The sequence below is a fragment of the Natator depressus genome, chromosome 2, assembly GCF_965152275.1.
Source record: "Natator depressus isolate rNatDep1 chromosome 2, rNatDep2.hap1, whole genome shotgun sequence".
NCBI lineage: Eukaryota > Metazoa > Chordata > Testudines > Cheloniidae > Natator > Natator depressus.
In genome coordinates, this window is record NC_134235.1 from 105,539,676 (window position 1) to 105,563,726 (window position 24,051).

At 39.6% G+C, this 24,051-nt stretch overlaps 1 protein-coding gene across 2 annotated transcripts in view; it reads right to left on the bottom strand.

Moving 5' to 3' along the window:
- CDKAL1 (CDKAL1 threonylcarbamoyladenosine tRNA methylthiotransferase) overlaps positions 1-24,051 on the bottom strand; it is a 657,626-nt gene that overhangs the window by 349,367 nt on the left and 284,208 nt on the right. For both annotated transcript variants that reach the window (XM_074944791.1, XM_074944792.1), the window contains one exon: positions 16,422-16,525. In XM_074944791.1, coding sequence (XP_074800892.1) covers positions 16,422-16,525 — 104 coding nt within the window. The remainder of the gene's footprint in view (positions 1-16,421; positions 16,526-24,051) is intronic.

Below are 24,051 nucleotides of genomic sequence, written 5' to 3' on the forward strand. Positions count from 1 at the left end.
CCCATTTTTCAGTTCCATCGTACTGGACTGTAGATGATAGGCTCAGATGCATTGGGGAAGGAGGTTGGGTCATGTAGCAGAGATATGCAACATCTTGAAGAACAACAGTTATGAGAAGGCAAGTAACCGTCGTTTCTTCTTTGAGTAATTGCATGTATCCATTATGCTGTAGGGGACTCCCAAGCTCTCTTTGATGGAGGCCGGGCTAGGATTCTCTTCAGAAGGAGAACTTTTGCCATGCTTCTGTCTTCCCATGATGCTGTAGTAAATGTATGGTGCCTAGCAAACATATGAAACAATGACCTTGTTGCTGCTCTGTAGATGTTGAAGATAGCGGTGTTTCCCACAAATGCAGTAAAGTTAAAATGCACCATACCTGAGTGTGCTGACACCTTCTCAGAGGATGTGATACTGTTGGCAGTATGGTATATAACAATGCAGCTGAAATCTATTTGAGAGCCATTGTGCTGGAACAGGATGACTTCTCATTCATTCCGCATAGGATACAGAGAGCTGAGAAGAAACCCAATAACGCTTTGTTCTACACAGGTGAGAGGCTCGGGCCTTGGTGCGTATCTAAAGTGTAGACTAAAATAAAGAGTTAATCCTTGTGACCATGTGGCTTTGGGAAAATATTGTAGGTATACTGACTGAATGGGGTGGAAATCTGATACTATTTTGTAAAAAAACCTAAGGATCTGGCTCGAGCTGCACCCTGTCACTGTAGAATGTAGACCAAGGAGGATCCATTTTCAGGACCCGTAACCCCACCCTGCACCTCCTTGCAGATGTGATGGCTACTAAGGTGGCCACCTTCACTGAGAGGTGTAACTGAGAGCAAGAGGTTGAGGATTCAATTTGAGGGCCAATAATTGCTGACAGAACTAAATTCAAGTCCCAAGGACAAAAAAGTCTATCGAGACCTTTTAGGAACCTGGCTGTTATAGGATTAGAGAAAACAATCCTTCCACCAATACAGGGGTTAAACTGTGAAATTGCACCCAGGTGCACCTTAATGGAGCTGACTGCTAGACTTGACACTTTTGAGATGTAAAAGGTAGTCCATAATCTTTAGAATTGTAGACCGCATAGGAGACACACTGTTGCTAGCTTCCCAGATAAAAGAACACTTCCATTTACTACGGAAAGTAGCTCACATGGGTGGTTTTCTGCTATTCAGTGGGACATTCTGGACTGCCCTAGAACAGTGTGCCTCATCTGGCTATAACCACTAAAGAACAATTCTGTAAGGTGCAGCATTTGAGAATTACAGTGCAACACCTGCCTGTGATTCTGGGAGTTCAAGCCTTTGATTACAGAGAGAAGTAAGGGTTCTCGAGTGGACAACCTGCACAGACTTGAGTACCATGGCTACCATGGCCACAGTGGAGCAACGAGGATTATTCCATTTCATTCTTGCTTCAGACAATGACCCTGGGAATGAGTGGCCCGAGTGCGTATGCATTCAGCAGGTCTTTGTCCCACGGGAACAGGAAAGCATCAGAGATGGCCCTGGGACTGTGACCCACTTTTGAACAGCATCAGGGACATTTCCTGTTCTGGTAAGTTGTAAATAAATCCACTGTCGGAACTCCTCCTACTTGAAACACTGATCTTAGAATAGCTGTGCTGAGAGACCATTTGTGATGCATGTTGAATAACCAGTTCAGGCAGCCTACTGGGCAATTCTGGACTCCTACCCAGTACGGTGTCTTGAGAGTTAATAAGTTCCATATGTAGAAATTCCACAACCGCCTGACAGAAGCAATCTGAACTAACGGCGCCTGGCTTTTTCACATAAAACACCGCTGTGGTCATGTCAGTGAGTACCTGGATGGTCCTGGCCTGCAGGACGTGCTGACGTGCTCTAGATATTGTACACAACTTGAGAACATTTATTACCAATGCACCTGAGGGTGGTAGCCTGATTCAGCCACGCCTGCACACTGCAGAGATGTAGTCTGTTGTGAGAGTTCACATTTGTACAAGCAACCATGCACCTCAGGAGCCTGATGTACTTCTGCACTGCAGTTTGTGTTTGATCTTTGAATGATGCACAAAGGTTCCATGGAGCCAGAGATCAAGTCCCAATTAACTCTATTCCCAATAAACTCCCAGGACCATCCCAATGAACTCTGTCCTTTGGAGGGGTAACAAGATTGATTTTTTTGTTTTATTTTCAGGCCTAAGCAGTTGAATAGATAGAGAGTTCAATAGACACTGTTCTCCACCTAGTGACTGGAGCAACTTCATACCAATCAATTGTCCAGGTAAGGATACATGTGGATATCCCAAAGTCAAAGATAGGCTGCTACCACTGCCATACACCAAAGGATAGTATGGTGAACTGGTAATGATCTCCTCCTCCCATGAACCTGGGCTGTCCTCAGAAATAATGTGATTCAAGCTGCAGCAGTCACAACTGGATATCAACATAGACTGAGCAAGAATTGCATAAGTCAAGAGATGTGGCATCTTATTGTGGAAAGGAAAACTCCTGAATGCTAAGACCAATGACATATTAGAAAAAAAAAAGGAGGAGTACACAAAAGCAGACAAGGCAGTGAAAAGTGATGCAAGTAAAGATAAATGAAGGTATGTTGGAGACCTAGCAGCTGAAGCTGCTGCTATGATAGGAAACCAGAGTCATTTACCAAGTGACTAAAACCCTGTACAGAAACTCCAAACAAGAAATGGGACAATAAAAAGTAAAGATGGAGAAATGCTCCTGTCCCCCTCTTCTCCTCTACTCCCCAATCCCTTTTTCCCATGTCTCTCTCACCCCTACTCCCTCTACAGTCCAGTCCTTCACACTGTCTGGGTGTCAGCAGGGGAACCACAGAAAGCCAAAGAGGGGCTCTCTGCTCTCAGTTCTGGGGCCTGACACTACAGCAGTCTACAGCAGTTGGGTGAAGCAATTGCAGTGCAAGTCTTGCTCAGCTGCTGAAGCTCTGAGATGGCGCATGCTGAGCACAATCAGAATCTTCAGAAAATTTAGTTGCCAAACTCTATCAAGTCTCTACTGAGCATGTGCTAACAGATTTTCAGAGACCTAAAACATGGCCACAGAGGGAAAAAAGCATACTTCTGAGTTCAGGTCAACTCCCTTACTAAATTCATGTTCCTGCTTCAAAGGATAGTGGCACTAGAGCTTCTCAACACAATAGTTGTAATACTTTATTTTTAAAAGGCACAAGTTGTCCCAATCTTGTTCTTGAAAATGGCTGAACCATTTTAACTGAAACTTTCACAATAAATTCAACCTGAGACAGAGACACAGCTTGGAAAATTTCAGCCTGAATAGTTAAAGTTTGGCAAAGTGCTGTTCTATGAAATTTTTAGTCAGGCAAACAATTCCACACTTGCATTCAAGGAGTAACCTCACACATACGGTCCATGAGAGGTCATGCTGTGTAGAGGACATTTTGTAGAGGACAAAAGGGCATCCTTCTTGCTGTGTGACCGCATACATATGGTGCCAGACAATCATCCCAGGGATACAGCTGGTCAGGAAGTCATGTTCAAGGATTTCATGGGCATGCAATGCACATGGTGCATTCATAGATGGCACACCACACAACTGATAAGCAACTGAAAACAGGGTCGTAAAATGAAAAAGTCAAGCAACCTTGATAATAGGTAGTGCTACCAGCTCCACCTATAATGAAAAATGTCAGCAAAACTGTAAATAAACTAATCATCTCTGAACAGGTGAATCATTTCAGAATACTTTCGGGGACGGGTGAATTCCCACTTCTGCCTCCCTTCTGAGGCCGTGGCTGCTTGTGAGGGCTTAGCCTAAAAATCCCATCCCAAAGAAGGGCAGAGAAGTGGTAGGCCTATCCTATCCAGGGGGTGGTGTGTGTGTGTCTCTCTCTTTCTCACTGATGGCCTGGGGCAGGGATTGCGGCCTGGCTCGCTCTGAGCTCAGCTCCAGCCCAGGCCACTGCTGCTGCTTCTTGTCTGGCCAGCAGGGAGAGAGGGGGTAGCAATGACAATGTAGCAATTACGAGCCCCAACCTTGCCCAGCCCCCAGCAGCCTTTGCAGGCCCAGGGAAGACAGTAAAACTCTGGCCGGAGAGGAGCTATGAAAAATCAAGGGAATGGGGGGCAGAAATCAAACTGGGGGCTGCCGCAAAGCAAATGGCACCCCTGCAGCCACCAACTTGTTAAAAAGTCACGTCAGGCTAGGCACCCCCTGAGTGAAGGACCAATGCAAGAGAAATTATGATGGGAAAGTTTCTTCTGTGAAACTCAAAGAACTATTTAGTCAGCAAATCACTGTTTCATCTCATTCATTTACCCCACACCCTAATGAAACTCCAGCAGTCATTTGGTGTGATCCCCAAAGTCGACAATGTTGAAATTGGCAAAAACAATGAGGAGTCCTTGTGGCACCTTAGAGACTAACAAATTAATTTGGGCATAAGCTTTTGTGGGCTAAAACCCACTTTATCAGATGTTTTAGCTCACAAAAGCTTATGCCCAAATAAATTTGTTAGTCTCTAAGGTGCCACAAGGACTCCTTGCTGTTTCTGCTGATACAGACTAACACGGCTACCACTCAGAATGTTAAAATTATTTTCACCAGTTTGAAATTAAATTTTCAACAATACAAGTTGGGTCTGTAACAATGTCAGTGGAGGGAATCCAGTAATTAAGTTTTATTTCTCTCCTGTTTGGCTGTCTTCTTTTCTTTGGTGTGATACTAAGCAGAAAAATCAATTAAAAAAAAGTAGAAATCTTTTTGAAGTCTACTGAACCCTTTTGTTTTAGTGTGTGATTTCTTTTTTGTGTCACAAGATAGAGAAGTAATGAGAACTGGTATTAAACTATCAAAATAAACAGCTTTGCATACTGCACAAATACATTTTAAGCTGAATCAAAATTGAATAGCACAGCTGACAAAGGAAATTCTCCCTCTGCTGATGTTAAGTGCAGACTGGAAACCGAGGAATATGTTTGAATGGAAGCCCAGTAATTCAACCACAAATATGAAACAATTTGAAAAACAGATGCAAATAGAGAGTATAACTTTCAAAATACTTTTAAAAGGACGAATTTCACTACCCTTCTTAGACAAATACAGCTCCAGGAAAATAAAATCCAGAAAAAATACCCTGAGTCAGGCCAGAAGAATCATCTTGATCCAATATAGAAAGCCTCCTAATTATTTTTTAGACAGTAAATGATTTAAAGTCGAAATAAAGTCATCTAAAAGTATTACAACAAAGTAGAGATATGAAAATCTCTGATTATTATATATACAAACAACTGGCTAATCTACTCTAATATGTGGGTTTAGCATACAATAAATTTAACAAGTGAAATGTTAACACCCTAATGTCACAACATCTCATGCATTTTTGGAAGCAAAATAAGAGACAAAATTCCTGACTGAAGATGGTTTTTATGGAAGACGACATGTACTGGAAAAAGCAAACAGTTATAAAGTATTTGGCAAAATTATGCTGTATGAAAGAAAAACAAAACAAAAAGCTAGATATTCTCTCATTTTAGGACATCAGAAACAAGCACAGATAAGCATTCTCAGCTAAATTCTCAGCATTCTCAGCTAAATCTTAAAAACAATTAAGTTTAATATTAATTTACTATGTTAATGAAAATACACCTTTTAAACTGACACTCTGCTTCTTGTCTGGGTTGGTGGTTCTGTGTTTTCAGACTTCAGTTGCATAGTAGCATTTATCATTTTTTCTTAAAGGCCCATTAGAAAACATTACATAGGATCATAAAAAACTAATTTGTCATGGTGCCCCATATAGCTTTGAGAAATGACAAGTTGGGACCAAAATATTTATCTTGGCCTAAGCATTTTCTGCATTAGCAGAGGCAGCATCCAAGACTTAAACATTTTATAGGACAATCCATAGATAATTTTAACCATCTTAACAGAAGAAATTACTGTTTACTTTAGCTTTAGTTATAGCCAAAAGCACAAAAAAGTAAAGATGACAAGTTTTTAAAAAATTTATATTGAAGTCCATTGGAAATGAAGCAATCCAAGATCACTGGAGTGCAGCTCAAAAGCAGGCTGCAACAGTATTAGAAGGGGGTATACTGTTTTCATAATTCTGACCAGGGTGAAGATTTATCTTAGAAAAATATTGCCCCTGGATTGAAAAGACAGACAGAGGAATACAATATTCCAAGTAAAGCTGAGTGTGAACTGTATTTTTGGTTCCATAGGAAATACTGTGATTTTGAAAAAATTTCTTTTCCCTCTACCACCTCAGTTCATTCCACTGCCAACCCAGAAGACCATGACAGGACTGAGAAAGAGGGGAAGATGGGAAGGAAGTGCGAATATGCAAAGTCATACCAAAGAATTCCGGTGACAAGTAAGTATCCATTTCTTTGAGTCTCTATGTATTCCCACTTATGGGTACTTTGTCAAACAGTGTTGAACACCTTGGAGATGTGAACAGACTCCTAAATGCAAAATGACTAACTCTGCTCTGCCAAATGTGGCAACTAGAAGATCCAGCATGTAATGTTTACTGAACGTGCGCACTGACTTCCAAGTATCAGCCTTGCAGATTTCTGTAATAGGAACCAATAAAGCAAAAGATACTGATACAACTCTTGCAGAATTAGACGATACCACAGATGGCTCAGAAACTTGAGGAAAAAGTCTGAGGGAACACACTGTGACCCACAGGATTCTTAGCATAAGAAACAAACAGTCTAGATGACTTCCCAAAATTTAGTTCTACCTAAGCAGTAAGCAAGAGCTCTCCTAGCATCTCAAATATGTAACAGACTCCACTTTACTAGCATGAGGTTTGAGAAAATTAGTCTACCAGTTTTATGTCTCACTGATGGGAAACACATGATTTTTGGAAAAAACCTGGAATTAAGTCTAAGAACCATTTTATCTTTGTGAAAATTAGTAGTGGGTCAGGCACCAGCATGTGGAAGTCACTCACCCTTCTGGCTGTGGTGATGAAGACCATTTAATAGTTAAAGAAATAAAAGTTATATAAAATAATGAACACTCTGCCATGGGTTCAAAGGCTGACCTCAAAAGCATCGATAATACCAAATTAAGGTCCCAAGATTAGACAGGCGCTCTTAAAGGAGGATATATGTTAGATAACCCTTTCATATACCTTTTGACAGAGTTATATACAAATAATGATCTAACCTCAACCAAATCGTGATAAACTGAAATAGCAGTTGAGTGAACTTTTAAAGAAGAATTAGACTATCCTTCAGACTTTATGTACATTAAATGCTTCAGAATACAGAGTATAGCAGCTGTCGCTAGAGAATTAGATTTTCCTTCCATCCAAGTGATAAATCTAGTCCATTTTAATTGGTAACACTTTCTCATTCATAATTTACTAGAACTGAACAGTACATTCTGTATCAAGGAAGAACATGATTGCTCGAGACTTGTCAAAGTCTGATGGCTGACACTGTCAGATGAAGAGACTGTGGGTCTTCTTGGAGAATCCTCCCTGGTTGCTGTGACAAATATCTAATATTGACAGTGGAAGACGCAAGTGCAATCCATCTGACAGTTAATGAAGGTCTACATACCATTACTGTCTGAGCCATGCTGGAGAAATCAAAATACATTTTGTCCTGTCCTGCCAAATTTTCTTACCACTCTCTGAATTAATGGAAAGGGGAGGAAAGAATAAAGCAGGCCCTTTCTCCTATGGAGAAGGAAAGCATCCAACAGGAATTAACAGGCCATCCCTGCTCTTGAAAAGAAGACGGGACATTTTTGTTGATTTCCACTGTAAACAGGTTTACCCAGGGTTGACACCAATGGAAAAAGATGTCTTGAGCTACTCAATCCTTCAGGAACCACTTGTGAATTTGAGAACTGTCCCAGCTGAAATAGTCTGCTAGCACATAGCTTTCCCCTGTTAAATGCAGGACAACTGGCTAGATACTGTACAAAATATGCCAATCTCATAGTCTGACCACTTTGGCACATAACTCGAATGAGTGAGCTCCCCATTGTTTGTTCACATAATACACAGCCGTCATGTTGTCCATTTGTTCACATAATACATAGTGGTCTTATGGTCCATTGCTACCTGAATCACACTCCCTTGTTTATGAGGGAAGAAAGATCTGGAGAGCCAGATGGATGGCTCTTAATTCTAACACACTGATGTGTAAGCTCTTTTCTTGGAAAACCTAATGATCCCAATTGTAAACTGAGCCAAATGGGCTCCCGATCCTGTGCTGGATACTTCTGACATTATCACCACCAGTGGGGTTGGGGACTGAGTAGCACACCTCAGAGAACATTCCGTCTGTTTGTCCACAACTCAGCATCTGGAGATAAACATGTGAACACTGTCTTAATCGGACAAGTAATCTCATGACATCCAATCTACACTGACTGAATTCTGAGATGAGTAACAGGGTTTACATAAGTGGTAGCTCCCATCAAACCATCTATCTGGGCTACTTTTTCCCTCCCATTCCTTTCCAGCTATGAATCTGTCAGTGCTCAGCTGATGCCTACAGACTTGGTGAGAGATGGCATCTGGTTTACCAGCATCACAGGGGTACTCGAATTAATGGCTGGTACATTTAGAACAAACTAAAGAAAATATATGTAGCCAACATATAACATGTATTGCTGCATAACTGATGTTGTACTTACATTTTAAGAAGGGCTAAATAATTGACAATTAATAAAAAATTGCAGTTATGTAGGTGTGATGGTCTCCCAGAGGTACCCAGGGTTGTGAGGAACCTTGTTACCACCTGCCCATAATATGAGAGAGCCTCGTCTGTACCTCTATGTATGTGTGTACACATAGCACTAGGTGTGGGAAGTGTCTCAGGGCCTGCTGCCATTTGGGCTATTATTATGTTTTGTTCAGACTGTTGATGACTTAACTGGTTCATAGTTCTTACATGTTTTGATTGACCACCTACCTGCGTGTCTTGCTTCAATTTCCTTGTATTTGGGGATTGCTTCTTCTGGAGTGCCTCAGAACACAGCACACAGGCACACCATGTACTCTCCTCTTAGTCCCCATGGGCCCCGCAGTCCCTCTGCAGGCAAGCAATAGGCACACACCAACCCCCGAGCACATCCACCGGACACTCTCGGAATACTAGACCCCACTGTTCCCAAAGCAATAATATATAAAGCTTACTAGCCCACCTTAGAACACAGCTCCATTTAACACAGCACTTAGATTTGATTATAAGGAAAGCAAATATTTGTTTATTTAACAAAGAATAGAGCTTAATATGATAGCAAACCAAAATATTGGAAACAAAGGGTTACATATATACCACCACCATAACACCCTTCCCATGGTCTAAACTTAACCAACAGGTTAGCTTCCTCTCTAAAGAAGTTTATCTTACTCAAAGTTCTTCCCAGAGTTTTCAGCCAAGCCTTTCATGAAGCAAAACCATCTCGGTTTACTTCCCCAGTGAAGTATCTCTTTTATCCAGCGAATCTCTTTTCACGCCCAGGTGCATCAGGCCAGACCTTTGCTCTTCACCTGAAAACAGGGTGCCCCACCTCCTGCTGTTTATCTCTTCCTGTTAGTTTTCTTTTGAATTCCCTACCAGTTCTTCATTAGCACTTGACTGGTATGCTAATAAACTTCTACTGTAACACAGACAATGTCCTATGGTTGGCTAGGGAGATAAGTGTCTCCAACCTCCTGTCTGAAGAAGTTTGTCTCAAGGCATGCCACACCTTTGAGAGACCTGCCTTTAACTACAAGGCCTTAAGAACATAACTTCCAGTCCTCTTACATATTATCCACAAATATATCTGACAATGATTATGACCACCAGTGTGACACACGCTTTCACTAGAGACATTACATACCATTCTTTGACAGACCAGTATGTAGACACCAGACCCAAGGGATCCCTTTAATCCTTATAAAAAGAAAAAAGAAAAGGAGTACTTGTGGCACCTTAGAGACTAACCAGTTTATTTGAGCATGAGCTTTCGTGAGCTACAGCTCACTTCATCGGATGCAAGTGAGCTGTAGCTCACGAAAGCTCATGCTCAAATAAACTGGTTAGTCTCTAAGGTGCCACAAGTACTCCTTTTCTTTTTTCTTTTTACGAATACAGACTAACACGGCTGTTACTCTGAAACATTTAATCCTTATGTACTTCTGTGCCCTCTGCTAGTTAGCACAAAGTGGTCCCTGGGTCACAGTAGGCTTAGCTGAGAGTAATCCTGTGCTTCAAGTTAACTGATGGTTTGCATGAGTTGGAAATTTTTTTCATTGCATATTCAGCATTGCACATGGTTAGATGGATTATGAGAGATTTCACCATCTCCTGAAGCGCCTCAATTTGTAGTTATTGCATGAAACTAGACTTGACAGACAAATGGTCTGATATGGGATGACAAATCCTTTGTTTCCAGAAGAAATTTAGAAATATTTAAAGAATGAACTATTTTAGAACCCCATTTTTTCTACCTTTTCTAGCCCTGCTGCTGGTTTTTCAGAATTAGTAATTATTGTTAATTAGTATTGGACATTCACAGATTTTGCTCCTTTTACAACACCTTGCAACTGACTTCTTTAAACAAAGAGGAAATTTCAGCTCCAAAATATGGGCACAAGTTTTACAACTAACCTGTAATTCAAAGTTAGAAAACAATTTCAAACATATTAACCATTAGGAGTCAAAACATACAACATCAAGATAATACTAACTGGGTTGATCACGAAAAAATAATGTGTGTATCTATGCCAATTCCACTGCTGCTTTGTCTATTGTTTAGTATTTTGAAGCTTTTCCAGTACATTAAGGGTCAGTACAAAATCCCAGGGGGAGCAACCAGAGCAGTCTAGCAAGCAGATATACTGTACAGGCAACAGCCTACTCTCCTTGGTGCAGACAGCCAGGTCTGTAGGTTGGTGCAAAAAGGACAAGACCATCCTCCTGCCTCCTTGTGCAGTGCATCAAGAGAGTAGACCCTACATTCCACAACACAGGGACTCCATATATGACAGGCCCTTATAGCACAAGGAGGAGGATCTGTGGCCGTCTCAGGGTAAGGGCCTGTCACAATCTGTCCCTACATATAACTTTTATAAGCACTTCCCATGTGGTTCACGATTAGAACTTCCCATCTCCAGTATCTATGGTTCTGTAATAATCAGTTTTCACTCTAGCATAAGAAAATGATTGGATATTAAGCTGTAGGTTAACAAAAATTGTAAGCTATACTAATTTTTCCCTTTCATATAGTTTGACTGTGTACTTATGGAAAGTCAATATATACTATTGTTGTTCTTCCACGATACTTTAGCTCCCCCATGAATAATTCCACAATATAAAAATAATGTAACTTCTCAATGTGTGGCAAACAGTATATTTGATTCCATATTTCACGATTGTTTACTTAACATATGAATCCTGAAGGGTTACAATATTACATCTCATTACTTGCTTCGTTCCCAATTCACTCTAATACTGGTAGCGATGTAATGCCAACTGTTAATACAACTCTGAGAACATGCCTGCTGTGAGCTACTTAGCACTATCCTTCAAAAAAATTCAAAACCGAGTAAGAGCAAGCTTTCCATAAGAAGAATGTTTTAAGAGAGCATAATCACAAGTATAATTGCTTCAATATGATATTAACATTACCCTCTTTCAGTCTAACTTCTCCTACTTCTATAGTTGCATTTGCCTGACAAAATCATCCACACCAAACTGACAAAAAATCCAGATAATCTAAATAGCTAACCTCAGTAAAAGTGTGCTGTTATCTTCATTACCACATTTTTCATTTGTCACATTCACTTATTCAATGTTGTTTCAAATTAGATAAAATTTCCAATTGGATATTTGATATAGATACCACAATATTATTATTATTAATAATAATAATAATAAATAATGTCATATATATTCCTATTTAAAATGTTTACTGCCTATACACTGATGAAAAGCATGTCAAACAATGGTTGTTCCTGTATCATCTAAATTATTTATCAAGATTAAAACACATTATCCTGAACTGCAATTTCATACTTCATTGTTGATGAAAACTTGTAACCTCCACAAACACATACTTCCAACTGGAGTCAAACAGTGTAACTGGGGATAAGGTCTCCTCCCCTTGAAAAGACTGTTTTTAATACACATGACTGAGAATATATAGTGATAGACATAAGATTGACAACACTGTTATAAATTATTCTCTCACTTAATGTAATGAGCTACACTTGATGCTGCATGATTTATTCCACCAACTAGCACTAAAGAGATAAAAATAGCAACTGAACTTAACTCTTGCAATATCCTGTGATGGTATCCGCATTACATTAGTTAACACAACATCACTGAATGACTGCAGACTCTACAGGGGGGTCCAGAGGCAAGTGAGCTTGATGTGCCATCAATTTACTTCCCAATGATTTTTTTCAAGTAGTGGTACATGAACCAATGAAGTCTGAGAACTGCTACTCTATACCTTTATACCATATAGATCTACTAAAAAGGCAATTCTAAAATATGACTGGATTCCTGCCTCCAGGAATTTACAATCCAGTTCAGTCAGGGGGGGGGGGGGAAATCTAGCAGTTGATAGCACATGCTTGACAAAAGGGAGAAAATCTTGTAGTGAATTACTGATAGGCTTTATGGAGGATTTGAAGGAGGAGGTTGTTTAGCCCACAAGAGCATTACATTTAATATATATAAAGAGCATTTAGAATCTTGGATAGATACTTTGTTTGGTAATGTTTCTCAGGAAGGCATTCTGTGCCAAAAAAAATTCTATTCACCATATTTTTACATTTTGCAATTTTTATTTGTCAAATAAATGTAGGGGCTCCAGCATGGCATTCGGGAGCACAAGCCACTGGCAGCACAGAGGTGGGAGATCACTGTGCAGCTCCCCCCTACCCCTGGGACACGGACTCAGCGGTGAGTCTGTACCCAACCGTAACACAGTGTGTCATAAATATAAAGGGAAGGGTAAACACCTTTAAAATCCCTCCTGGCCAGAGGAAAAACCTTTTCACCTGTAAAGGATTAAGAAGCTAGGATAGCCTCGCTGGCACCTGACCAAAATGACCAATGAGGAGACAAGATACTTTCAAAGCTGGAGGGGGGGGACAAAGGCTCTCTCTGTCTGTGTGCTGCTTTTGCCAGGAACAGAAAAGGAATGGAGTCTTAGAACTTAGTAAGTAATCTAGCTAGATATGCGTTAGATTCTGTTTTAAATGGCTGATAAAATAAGCTGTGCTGAATGGAATGTATATTCCTGTTTTTGTGTCTTTTTGTAACTTAAGGTTTTGCCTAGAGGGATTCTCTATGTTTTGAATCTGATTACCCTGTAAGGTATTTACCATCCTGATTTTACAGAGGTGATTCTTTTACTTTTTCTTCTATTAAAATTCTTCTTTTAAGAACCCGATTGCTTTTTCATTGTTCTTAAGATCCAAGGGTTTGGGTTCGTGTTCACCTATGCAAATTGGTGAGGATTTTTATCAAGCCTTCCCCAGGAAAGGGGGTGTAGGGTTTGGGAGGATTTTGGGGGGAAAGACGTTTCCAAGTGGGCTCTTTCCCTGTTATATATTTGTTAGACGCTTGGTGGTGGCAGCAATGAAGTCCAAGGGCAAAAGGTAAAATAGTTTGTACCTTGGGGAAGTTTTAACCGAAGCTGATAAAAATAAGCTTAGGGGGTTTTCATGCAGGTCCCCACATCTGTACCCTAGAGTTCAGAGTGGGGAAGGAACCTTGACACAGTGCAAGGACCGAAACACCCAGAAACACCCTAGGGCCCTGCCTCTCTGTGCCAGGTACACCAGGTGTGGGCAAGCAGGCTCAGCAAGGCAGGATCCAAGTGTGTGAGGATCCAGATGTGGGTTGAGAGGGTTCTGTGTGGGGCAATCTGGGTGCGGGTGGCTCAGTGGGGGATCCAGGTGCAGAGGGACATCTGGAGGCACATGGGCTTGTTGGGGGGTTCTGGGTGCAATGGTAATGGGACTCTGCAGGGGCGTCCAGATGAAGGTGGTTGGGGCTCAGCAGGGGAGATCTGCAAGTGTGGGGGATAGAGCTCGGCAGAGGGGTCTGGGTGTGGGGCATTCAGTGGGGGATCCAGATACTGGGGGAGTGGGGCTCAGTGCGGTGGGGATCTGGGTGGCTCATCAGGGTGGTCCAGATGTAAGAGGAGTGGGACTCATTGGGAGGGCAGGGGGTTCAGAGTGCAGGGGGTGAGGCTCAGTGGGAAGGTCTGGGTATGAAGGGGTCTGGATTCACAGGGGGTTGGATGGATGGGGGTGCAGCTCCCTCCCCCTGCAGCTGAGGAGTGATGGGTGCAGGAAGTAGGGGCGGGGGGAGTTTGCAGAGCTTCCTGCAGCTGGAGGAGAAATCTGGGGGTGGGTCTTACCCAGCCCTGGTTACCATTCAGGGAAAGAGGAAGCCCATCCTCCCCAGCCCAGCCGGGACTAGCAGCTGAGCCTGGCATAGGGTAGGAGCCACCAGCCGGGTCTTCCCCAGTCTTGTTCCCTGCCCCACAGTGATTTACCTCTCTGCTGGCTACCCTGGGCACCCGAAACATACTGCTGGGGAGGGTCGCATGACCACTCTTGTGGCTTCCCTTTGCTTCCCCATCAGAAAGTCATTTTTGTGCAGGGAAGCAAAGAAATCTGGGGGGAGGAGGGGCATAAATTCTGTGCATGCCCAGTGGCACAGAATTCCCCCAGGAGTATACTGTGCATGTTGAAATAAAAACTTGTAAGCTTAGGCCTTGATTGTAAGCATTCCTACTCACAAAGGAAGGTTAAGTCCCATTGAAGATTTGTGTTTAAGTGGTTCCCTAAATAAGGGTGGATTTAGAACTTTCTTAAGTGCTGTGGCCTTATTACTTATGTAGCATCCATGTACATTTTTAGTCAAACACTAAAAACATATTAAAATAATATCTAAGCTCCAACTTGAACTCACAGAAACAAGAACATTCATAGTTAAGTAAAGGATAACCCATACTTCTTGTTCGTAGACACCGCAGATGTCTAAAAAGAAATGAGATATCACACACCGTATCTGTCACTACATCTAGATGCAACAAGAAGATTTAAGGCTGTAGAGAGAAGCCATTCAATTTCATTTCCCTGGATTTAAATTAGAACATTTGTACTACTTTAACATAGTGGGCAAATTAATCCATGGAACAATGCCATTTTCTTTAGTGAGTTTACACAAGGCATGAAATTGGCACAATAGCTGTATTTGTATTTACTTGAAGGAAGGGTAAAGTTAGAGATCTATCCAGGGACAAACTGTAAACATTAGAATTCTTCCATGAGGATTGCAGTGCTTCCCAAGCAAGTGTATGAGCTATGGGCGGATAAAAACCTAGGAAATGGCAGCTTCGTAGCCACCCCGATTAAACATTCACATATCCAATAATAAATCAAAAGATGTCATTTCAATTTTTCCATTTAGATTTTAAGCATATAATAGCTCCTAGTAAGAGATACTGTGGATCTTAATTGCTTCAAAATGAATCCTTAAACCCAACATCACAGTCAGAAACATCCTAGAGGAACTCCAGAAGACCCATTTTTAGAACAGCAATGCATCCTAAAAACACAGCATCATAAGAACTCTAATGAGGTTTTAATTAAATTTGCTTTTACTGTAAGCATACATTCTATGGAAAATAATTGCTCTTATTACTTTACAATACATAAAGTAAAGGATTAAGAACCTCTAAAATTACTTTTAAAACACAAGCAATTTTTATTCTGTGTCACACAAAAGGATCTCAAATCAGAAAACTTTCTTCCCTCCTATTTTTAAGAAGGGCAAAAAAAAAGAAATAAAAAAAAATTCAAATCATCATCCTCAATAAACCTTGAGATGGACCTTTATATAAACAAGATAAAGGGCACGTCTACACTTACCTCCGCAGCGATCAATCCAGCGGGGGGGGGGAGGGAGGGAATCAATTTATCCCATCTAGTGAAGATGCAATAAATCGACTGCCAAGCGCTCTCCCGTCGACTCCGGTACTCCACTGCAGCGAGAAGCGTAGGCGGAATCGACGGGGGAGCAGCAGTAGTCGACCTATTGCAGTGAATACACCGTGGTAAGTAGCTCTAAGCATGTCAACTTCAGCTACGCTATTTTCATAGCTGAAGTTGCGTAGCTTAGACCGACTTTGCTCCCCGAGTGTAGACCAGGCCTAAGACCAATGAAATATTTCTGTGGAAATACTAACTCCTGAAAGTACTGGTGCATAATGTAATGAATGCAGGAATTAACTGCAGCGGGCACCAGCAAGCACACTTGCAACATCTTTGTAATACAAATAATACATTAACCTACCACCAAGTTTATCTTATAAAAAGGAAATTACCTGTGGGAGTAAGATCTTGTAATCTTAAAGTTGATTTAGGTAACTTGAATAACCTTACCTTGAAAAGACTGTTTGGCTCTGTCCACTAGTTCTTCAACTGGATAACTTGCTAGGTCTCCTCTGGCATGCTTGGTTTTGCAGTAGGTACATGCATTGAGACACCTATTTAAAAGTTTAAAATACGTTAGTTTACTGTCAACAAATACCCTTCACAATACTTTAATACACACAATTGTAGCAAAACAAAAATACAACTTTTATATGTAAAAGTGCAGAGTACTACCAGCTTAATTTAAAAAAAAACCAAACATTTTCACACTAGTAAATCCGCCATATAAATTGGTCTGGTTTATTCTTCCTCCCTATTTTAGAGAGATAAAACCAAAGTAATTTACTCAGACTTTAAAAGCCAAAGGGTTAAACCCTACAGCCAGTGGAAATTTTGTGCAAGGACTACAGATCAGAAATCAATGTCTTTCTAAAAAGTAACAGGCTCACAAGATTTTCACATGAAAGCCCTCTTTACAGTTTGAATTTTTGGCTATATTTCCCACCATTGCTACCTCCAGGTTCAGCTCCTGTGATGGCAGGGATGATGCAAGTGCAAGGCCCAGCACCTGCTGCTTCTGGCTTTTAAGCACTGTTTTATGCAGACCTGTCTACATTAGTGCTCCCACTGTTGCTGGATGAGCAATTTTAGTCAAAAATCCAAGTGCAGACTTATTCAGACTTCAGTGTTACCATAGAAAACAAAAATGCATAAGAATCTAAGGACTAAGCTACAAATTTCCAGCCTTTTAGTCTAGAAATTAAACATGAACTCCACAGGCAGAATTACAACTCTATCTTCTCTTAAGATATTCAAATACGCATATAAGCCTTCATAAAATTTAGAAAAGAATTTAATGTGACAGAATCTTACAGTTCTCTTAAAACCATTCTGTATACTTTAAAAATCTTGAAAGAAACAGAACATTTCCCCCTCTCTTGTGTCTTATTTGGCTTAACAATATTAATGTATGAAATAGTGAGGGCAGAATCATTAAATGAGAAGAGAGTTTGATGACCAATTGGTGGATGGGAAGCATTAAGAACAACACCCATAAGAAACTGCAAGAACTTCAGTGTGTCTAATTTATCTGACAATATATTAAAGCCAGATTAGTTCACTGCAGCATGGATGGGAGGATCATAAAATGCTCACTGCAAGCTTTTCTGGGATTAGTCTTGGCAGTGCCATGAACATCGTAAGGCAGAAAGTTAACAGCAGATTTTTTAAAAGCTGACTTATTTCCCCATAGCCATTTAGTAGGCGAAAGAAAAAGAAAGAAAGAAAGAAAGTACTCTTGTTCTTGGTTAAAAATAAATAATGTTCATTATCACAAACACAAAACCACTACTTCGATATTATAAAGCATTTGGATGCCAGAAAAATAATAGTCTGAATATGGAAATCATTTTAAACAATAACTAATGAAATATAGTAGGGCCCAGAAGAGTTTTCTGAAGCATGTTAATAAAGATAAAGAAACTCATCAAACAACTACATGATTTCATTTATCACTTGGGCACATAAACTGTGTTGCCATCTGTCAGGATGTCTGCAACCCCATGGACTGGGAAACTAGTTGCCAGTGCCAGTTTTAAAAAAGGACCCAACAATATCATGGCTACCTGCACAGGTCTTTGGTTTCCACTTATTCAGGATTGGGGCACCAAAAACTGCAGCCCAACTAGGTCTAGGGACACAGGGAATTCAAGTAATTGAATGATACCATTCAAATTGAATACAGGACTTTTATGGGATCCCAGATGGAAAATCAGAGTCTGGCATTCTGAATAGCTAATTTTACTGTGTCCCCAGTTTCAGGACCAAGCAAACATGTTAGGTGAGGAGTGTCATGTATCTGCAAGCAAAGTAATGAAAACCAGGCACATAAGGCTGCCAGGTCTTCTGGAGGTTTACAGCTGGGTCTCAGTGGCAAGGCAATCCTGAGGTGGCATAGAAGGAGGGCCATGCTCTGAAACCAGCTGTGGCCCTGGTACATGTCTTGGCAGTCAGGGAGCAGACGCCAGACATGACTAGTTCAAAACAAAAAATCATATTGGGCTTGTGTCCTTTTTTGCTTTGTTACATGTATATGTATAAATGAGGCCCAAAGATTCCATTCCCATGCTAAACATCTGTAGAAGGGGTGCAATCCTACCCACACTCTGCTTCCCCCTCCTTTGATGTCCCCCCAAATGCTGGGGGCTCTCCAACCCACCAGTGTACACCCTTCCTGCAGACATCCTAATATCCACAAGAGGTGACTATCTTAGGTGGTTTGCAGGAAAGAGAAGGAGACTTGGGAGTGCAGGAGGGATCCCCTTTCCTCACATCAAATAGATTTATCCAATACATTGACTTTTAAATGTTAACAGCTCTGCATCCTGAAGCTAAAGTTGGGGTGGGGGTTAGAGCTAGAATAATATTTTAACTATGGTGACAACCACTTTTAATATTTGCCTGATTAACTTCAATTTTAGTGGAAAAATTCTTCTCTTTCAACTGATATTCCCTACAATTGGCACTCATTCTGAGGTCCAACTTCACAAAGGAAAGAGATATGTTTAGAAATCTTGTGTCTCCAGTAATCAATCAACATCCTATTTTAAGCTGGACAAAGCAGAAGCATAGTAGCACTCCGATTTAAAATCTTAACTTTTAAAATCAGTTTTATCAACCAAACTTTGTTCCTGTGTGACAGAGCAAAAGTAGGTGAATAAGTATAAGTATATAATAAGTATAATAATAAGTATAATGCAATAAGTATAATTTCATCTCTCTCCTCTGTTTCCGTTTTTGGCTAAAGTTAGAATACTTTTTCAAATATTTCCTTTCTTATGGATTTAAGGTGACAGTGAGGGGGAGGGAAAGCAAAATATATAATGGAAATCAATTGCCACCTGATCTATGAAGTGGCTACAAAGATAATAGAGTATTTATAATAAAACTTGATTTGCATTGCACACCCTTTTGAAACAAACTGCAGCTTCAGTTGCTTGCCTCCTAAGGCTCTAATCATATTAATCAAGATTACCATTACACCTTCGGAATAGAACACTTGGATCTCTGTGAGGACTCAGTGAAGGCCCACTTCTGATACTAGAGGGACAAATCATACTCTTGTATGAGGATCCCTAGTTGCTATTCACACGCTCAGGAATTACACTGAACAATACTTATAGACATGCCAACTTTTCCATAAAAAACAGGAACTAGAAGTAAGTATACAAAGAACTGAAATTATTTAAATTACATAAAATTACTGTTTTGAAAAAGGAAAGAGTGCCAATTTCATCACCCTCTGTGAAAACAAAAGATTTTTACAGTTGAACCTTCAGGCCCGACCCCCTTTTTTCTTTCTCTTTCTTTTTTTCTTTCCTTTTTTTTTTTTTTTTTTTTTTAAAGGAGCAGACGTGAATAGGAAGAGGAACTAAATTTTAAAGTATCTGTATTGGGGGGTCCACACGCACCACTACTGAGCTATTTCTAAACTATGCAAAACTATGACTCAACTACAGTAATAAAAGATGAGGTCTCTCTCACCTTACAATATCTTCCTAAAATTTCACAGCTTCCTTACAATAATTTTTTTTTGCCCTGAATATGACATTAACCAGGATATTTCCATTTTTAACTCTCGAGGCAAGAAAATAAAAAGCAAATGGAATAATTCCACATAAAGGCAACCAAACAAGTGACTGGATATTAACAATAAAAAAGCTGAGAAAGTGAATGGCAGCATCCAGATTATCCAGTATAACCAAATGTACCAAACTCCAAAATAAAACAAAACTACAAATAGCATACTAGGGCAAATAACTTCAATTTTTTTTTTAGCTGTCTGCACATCAGGTCATAAAAGTCCAAATCAATGAATCTCTCCCTCTCATCTTGCTGTACCATGGATGGCGATGCTAGTATGATACATATTATTGTTATATGTTTTTATTCTGACACTTGAGCAGTCATATTTGAATGTGAAAAAGCCTTAACTTTAGTAGGAATCCTGACTAGTAGTAGGTGAAGCTCCAAAGGTTTAGGGTCTGTTTCAATCAGCATCTAATAGTTCAGACATATATGATTCATCTCTAAAATTATCCAAACTTGGGTGGGACCCCTGTGACACTCCCCCAACCACTCTTTCCCTAAAAGGCCTTGCTAGTACCCAATCCTTCCTGCACAACCTCTTTCCTCTACAGACTGAATGGAAGAACTAGCTTCCTCCTATCTTCAAGGGCAAGACCAATAGCCTTGATTCTCCCTCCACAACTTTGGTTTAATGGGCACAGACTCCTCCCAACACAACCTGGAACATCTGGAAATATATCATAACAGCACCATTTTTCATGATATTTCAGAAGTCCCAGCCAGAAGATGCAAATGGGGAGGCGGGGGAGGGAGGAAGAGAGAAAGACCACTTTCCAAACATTTCATGTTAAGCAGGGTTTGGTTCTAAAAACAGAACATCTGTGTTCTGAGGAAGAGGAGAGAAAGGATAACTTTTTGCACATTTTATCGGAACCAATTCACCCATTACTAATATAGAATAAAAATATTCTTTGATATTCATGTAGTCTAGTCTATACCTTTCTTTTGGTAATCAAATTATATAGCAAAACAAAAGAAGATACACTTTTAAAATTCCATTCTGAAATACAAAAAGGGCCAATATTTACATACCATAATTTAAAATACTATCTGGAAATATATTTCTTAGCTCTCACTTGGCAAAAAGTGAATTTTAGTACGATTTTTTTCAAGCTGCAGCTGATTGAAATAGATGCAATTTTCCATTAAATATTTACAAGAAAGAATTTGGCCTAAACACTTTTCAACAGATTCAAAAACAATCAGTCCTTGAAACTGTTAATTTAAAACATACCATAAGCATCACAGAAAAATCTGTGCTTCTTTCAAGTAAGCCACCCCAGCACTGTATCTTATTAACTGAAACCCATCAGCAAAATAGCCAAGGACCTAAAATTCCTTTCTTGTTCAAATGAACCAACTTGTGAATCTCTCACCTTAAAAATGACTCTGGAGCAAACTACCAGACCTACACACCTAGTGAATGGGACTCAAAAACAATACGCTAAAGCCACAAGAGAAATTTGTGTTTATGAATCACAAACCTACTTTAAATATTTGAAGTCTGCTCTTAATGCTGCTGTGTATAAATATAAGTAAAACGTAACAAAAAGATATTACATACATTGATGGAAAATTATGAAGATTAATTAGCTTAATGCAAGAGCATCAAAAATCTACTTTGGGTGAAACCTTCAAGTGACTTATGAGCCTATATCCTATTTTCAAATGTGCTTAATTCAATGAGACACTTTGTTCATGTCCCTGCAATTCTGAAATGGAGAGATAGGGAACATAAGACTTTACCCCACTCAAGTGAATTTGTGCTTAAGTGCTCTATTTTGTAAAAGGAGACTTTTCATTTTTGAAAATTAAATATTTGTCAGAAAAATATACTGAAAATGAAAGGATATCCCTTATAGGAAGGACCAATTAGGAATAAAACTTATGACAGCAGAAGAATGACGACAACTCTAATCTGTGGATTTTTGCAGTAGATGAAAATAGTGGTATGTTTATACTTAAAACGCTATAGCAGCACAGCTGTACTGCTGTAGTGCTTCAGTGTAGACATTGCCTATGCCAACAGCAGGGCTTCTCCAATCGGCATAGGTAATCTACCTCCCCAAAAGGCAACCTAGCACTGTCTACACTATGGGTTAGGTCAATATAGCTACGTTTCCCAGGAGCGTGGATTTTTGACACCCAAGTGACAAAGCTATATCAATATAAATTCCTACTGTAGACCAGGCTTGAAAACAGACACATTCAAGCTGAAATCCTTGTTCCACTGAAGTTAATGGTAGGTTTGCCATTGACTTCTATGGAGCCAAGATTTCACTCTAAAATATTTAAAGTATAAAATGCATTTCATCCAAGGATCACCAAAGACCTTAAATTTTATAAACCACTTATAGTTTACAAAATGCACTTCACCCATGTCTAGCAGTGCCAACCAATATTAACAAGAGAGAAAAATGAAGAAACTCTTATCTATTTGGAAGTAATATAAAAATGTCAGGTAGGCAAAACGCAATTTTTCAATTGGAATTTAGTCAGAACACAAGTACTAATACTTATCTTTCTGGTATGGGATTTGTAACGATTACTTTATGTCTCAGTACTATTCCCTTGATACCACAATGGAATACTGCTACAGTACAGACTCAAAAAGCGCCATCCTTTTGACTGAATTACCAACATTACCTTCCACTTCTACTGTAAGTCTTCCTTGGAAGGAATCACCAATTCCAACCCTGAATTACTTTGCATTAACAAAGTAGTGGATTTCCAAAAAGGAAAGTACATTTACTAGTGTCAAAACATAATATTAATACTTTCCGGAAAAGACTTGAGCTCATTCCAATTTTTTTTGTAAAGAAATTATATTTCATTCAAAATCTAACAAAGTTATCTTAAAAAGAGATTTTCCCTTTAACCACATTACATTTGAGTAAAAATGCTAGTAATAGGTATTCTAAATAGGGAAAAATGCTACTAACTACCAATAGAAGAACTTACAGATGTTCCACAAATATAAGCTCATGTGTTTATAGCCAGATTTCTAGGGAAGTGAAATCCCATACTCAAAACAATACAATTCTTTATAAACATTTATTACAGTAATAGGGTTAAACATGATGTATATTTGCTAAAATTACATCTCCATAAAATGCTGCATGTACGGTGACCTGATAGCAAGTGTGAAAAATTGGGACGGGGGTGGGGGGTAACAGGTGCCTATGTAAGAGAAAGCTCCAAAAAATTGGGACTGTCCCTATAAAATCGGGACATCTGGTCACCCTAGCTGCATTGTACTTCAACAATTTTCTAATTTTTAGTGAATTGAGTTAAAGTTGATTCAATGGATACCAAATTAAGCACATTGTGCAATCACACACAATGGCGCTAAATATATATATATATATTTCATTTTACACGTGAATGTCCTCTTACCCTTAACTTTCTGCAGTTTCCCAAAAGGTTATTTCAATCCATTAAACAATAAGCAAGACTTTTTTCTTTATAGATTACTTTGTTTTTTAACTCTGTATTCAAAGTGTCTTCCTAACATTAATGTTGCAACACCCCAATTATTTAAGTGGGAAAACATACCTGATAAAAACAGGACTTCTCTAAAATTAGGATCTATCATATAAATATCTATTTAAGGTAAATAACCAAAATACTTTAGAAACGTCTTTGAAAAAAAGAGTTTGCAAACCATACTTCTTAAAAGAAGTATATCTCAAGTAGAGTCTCTCAGTGAAATACATAACACTGAAACGTCAACATGTTTCAGAGAAATTCCACACAGTGTGGGATGCTTATGGTTCAAACATTTCTCTCAAATTGCAATGCAACTATAGGATACTATTATTGGAGTAGATAATCCATCCTTTGCCCATCACCTGGGAACAGGATGAACTTTTGAAAAGACAGCTTTCTTCTACAGAAGAGCCTAAGGGCAAGCTTTTTCCACTTGGTCATATCTCACCTATAATGAGGTGACTCTCCTATTTTATTTGGGGGTGATTGTTTCATTGGTTTG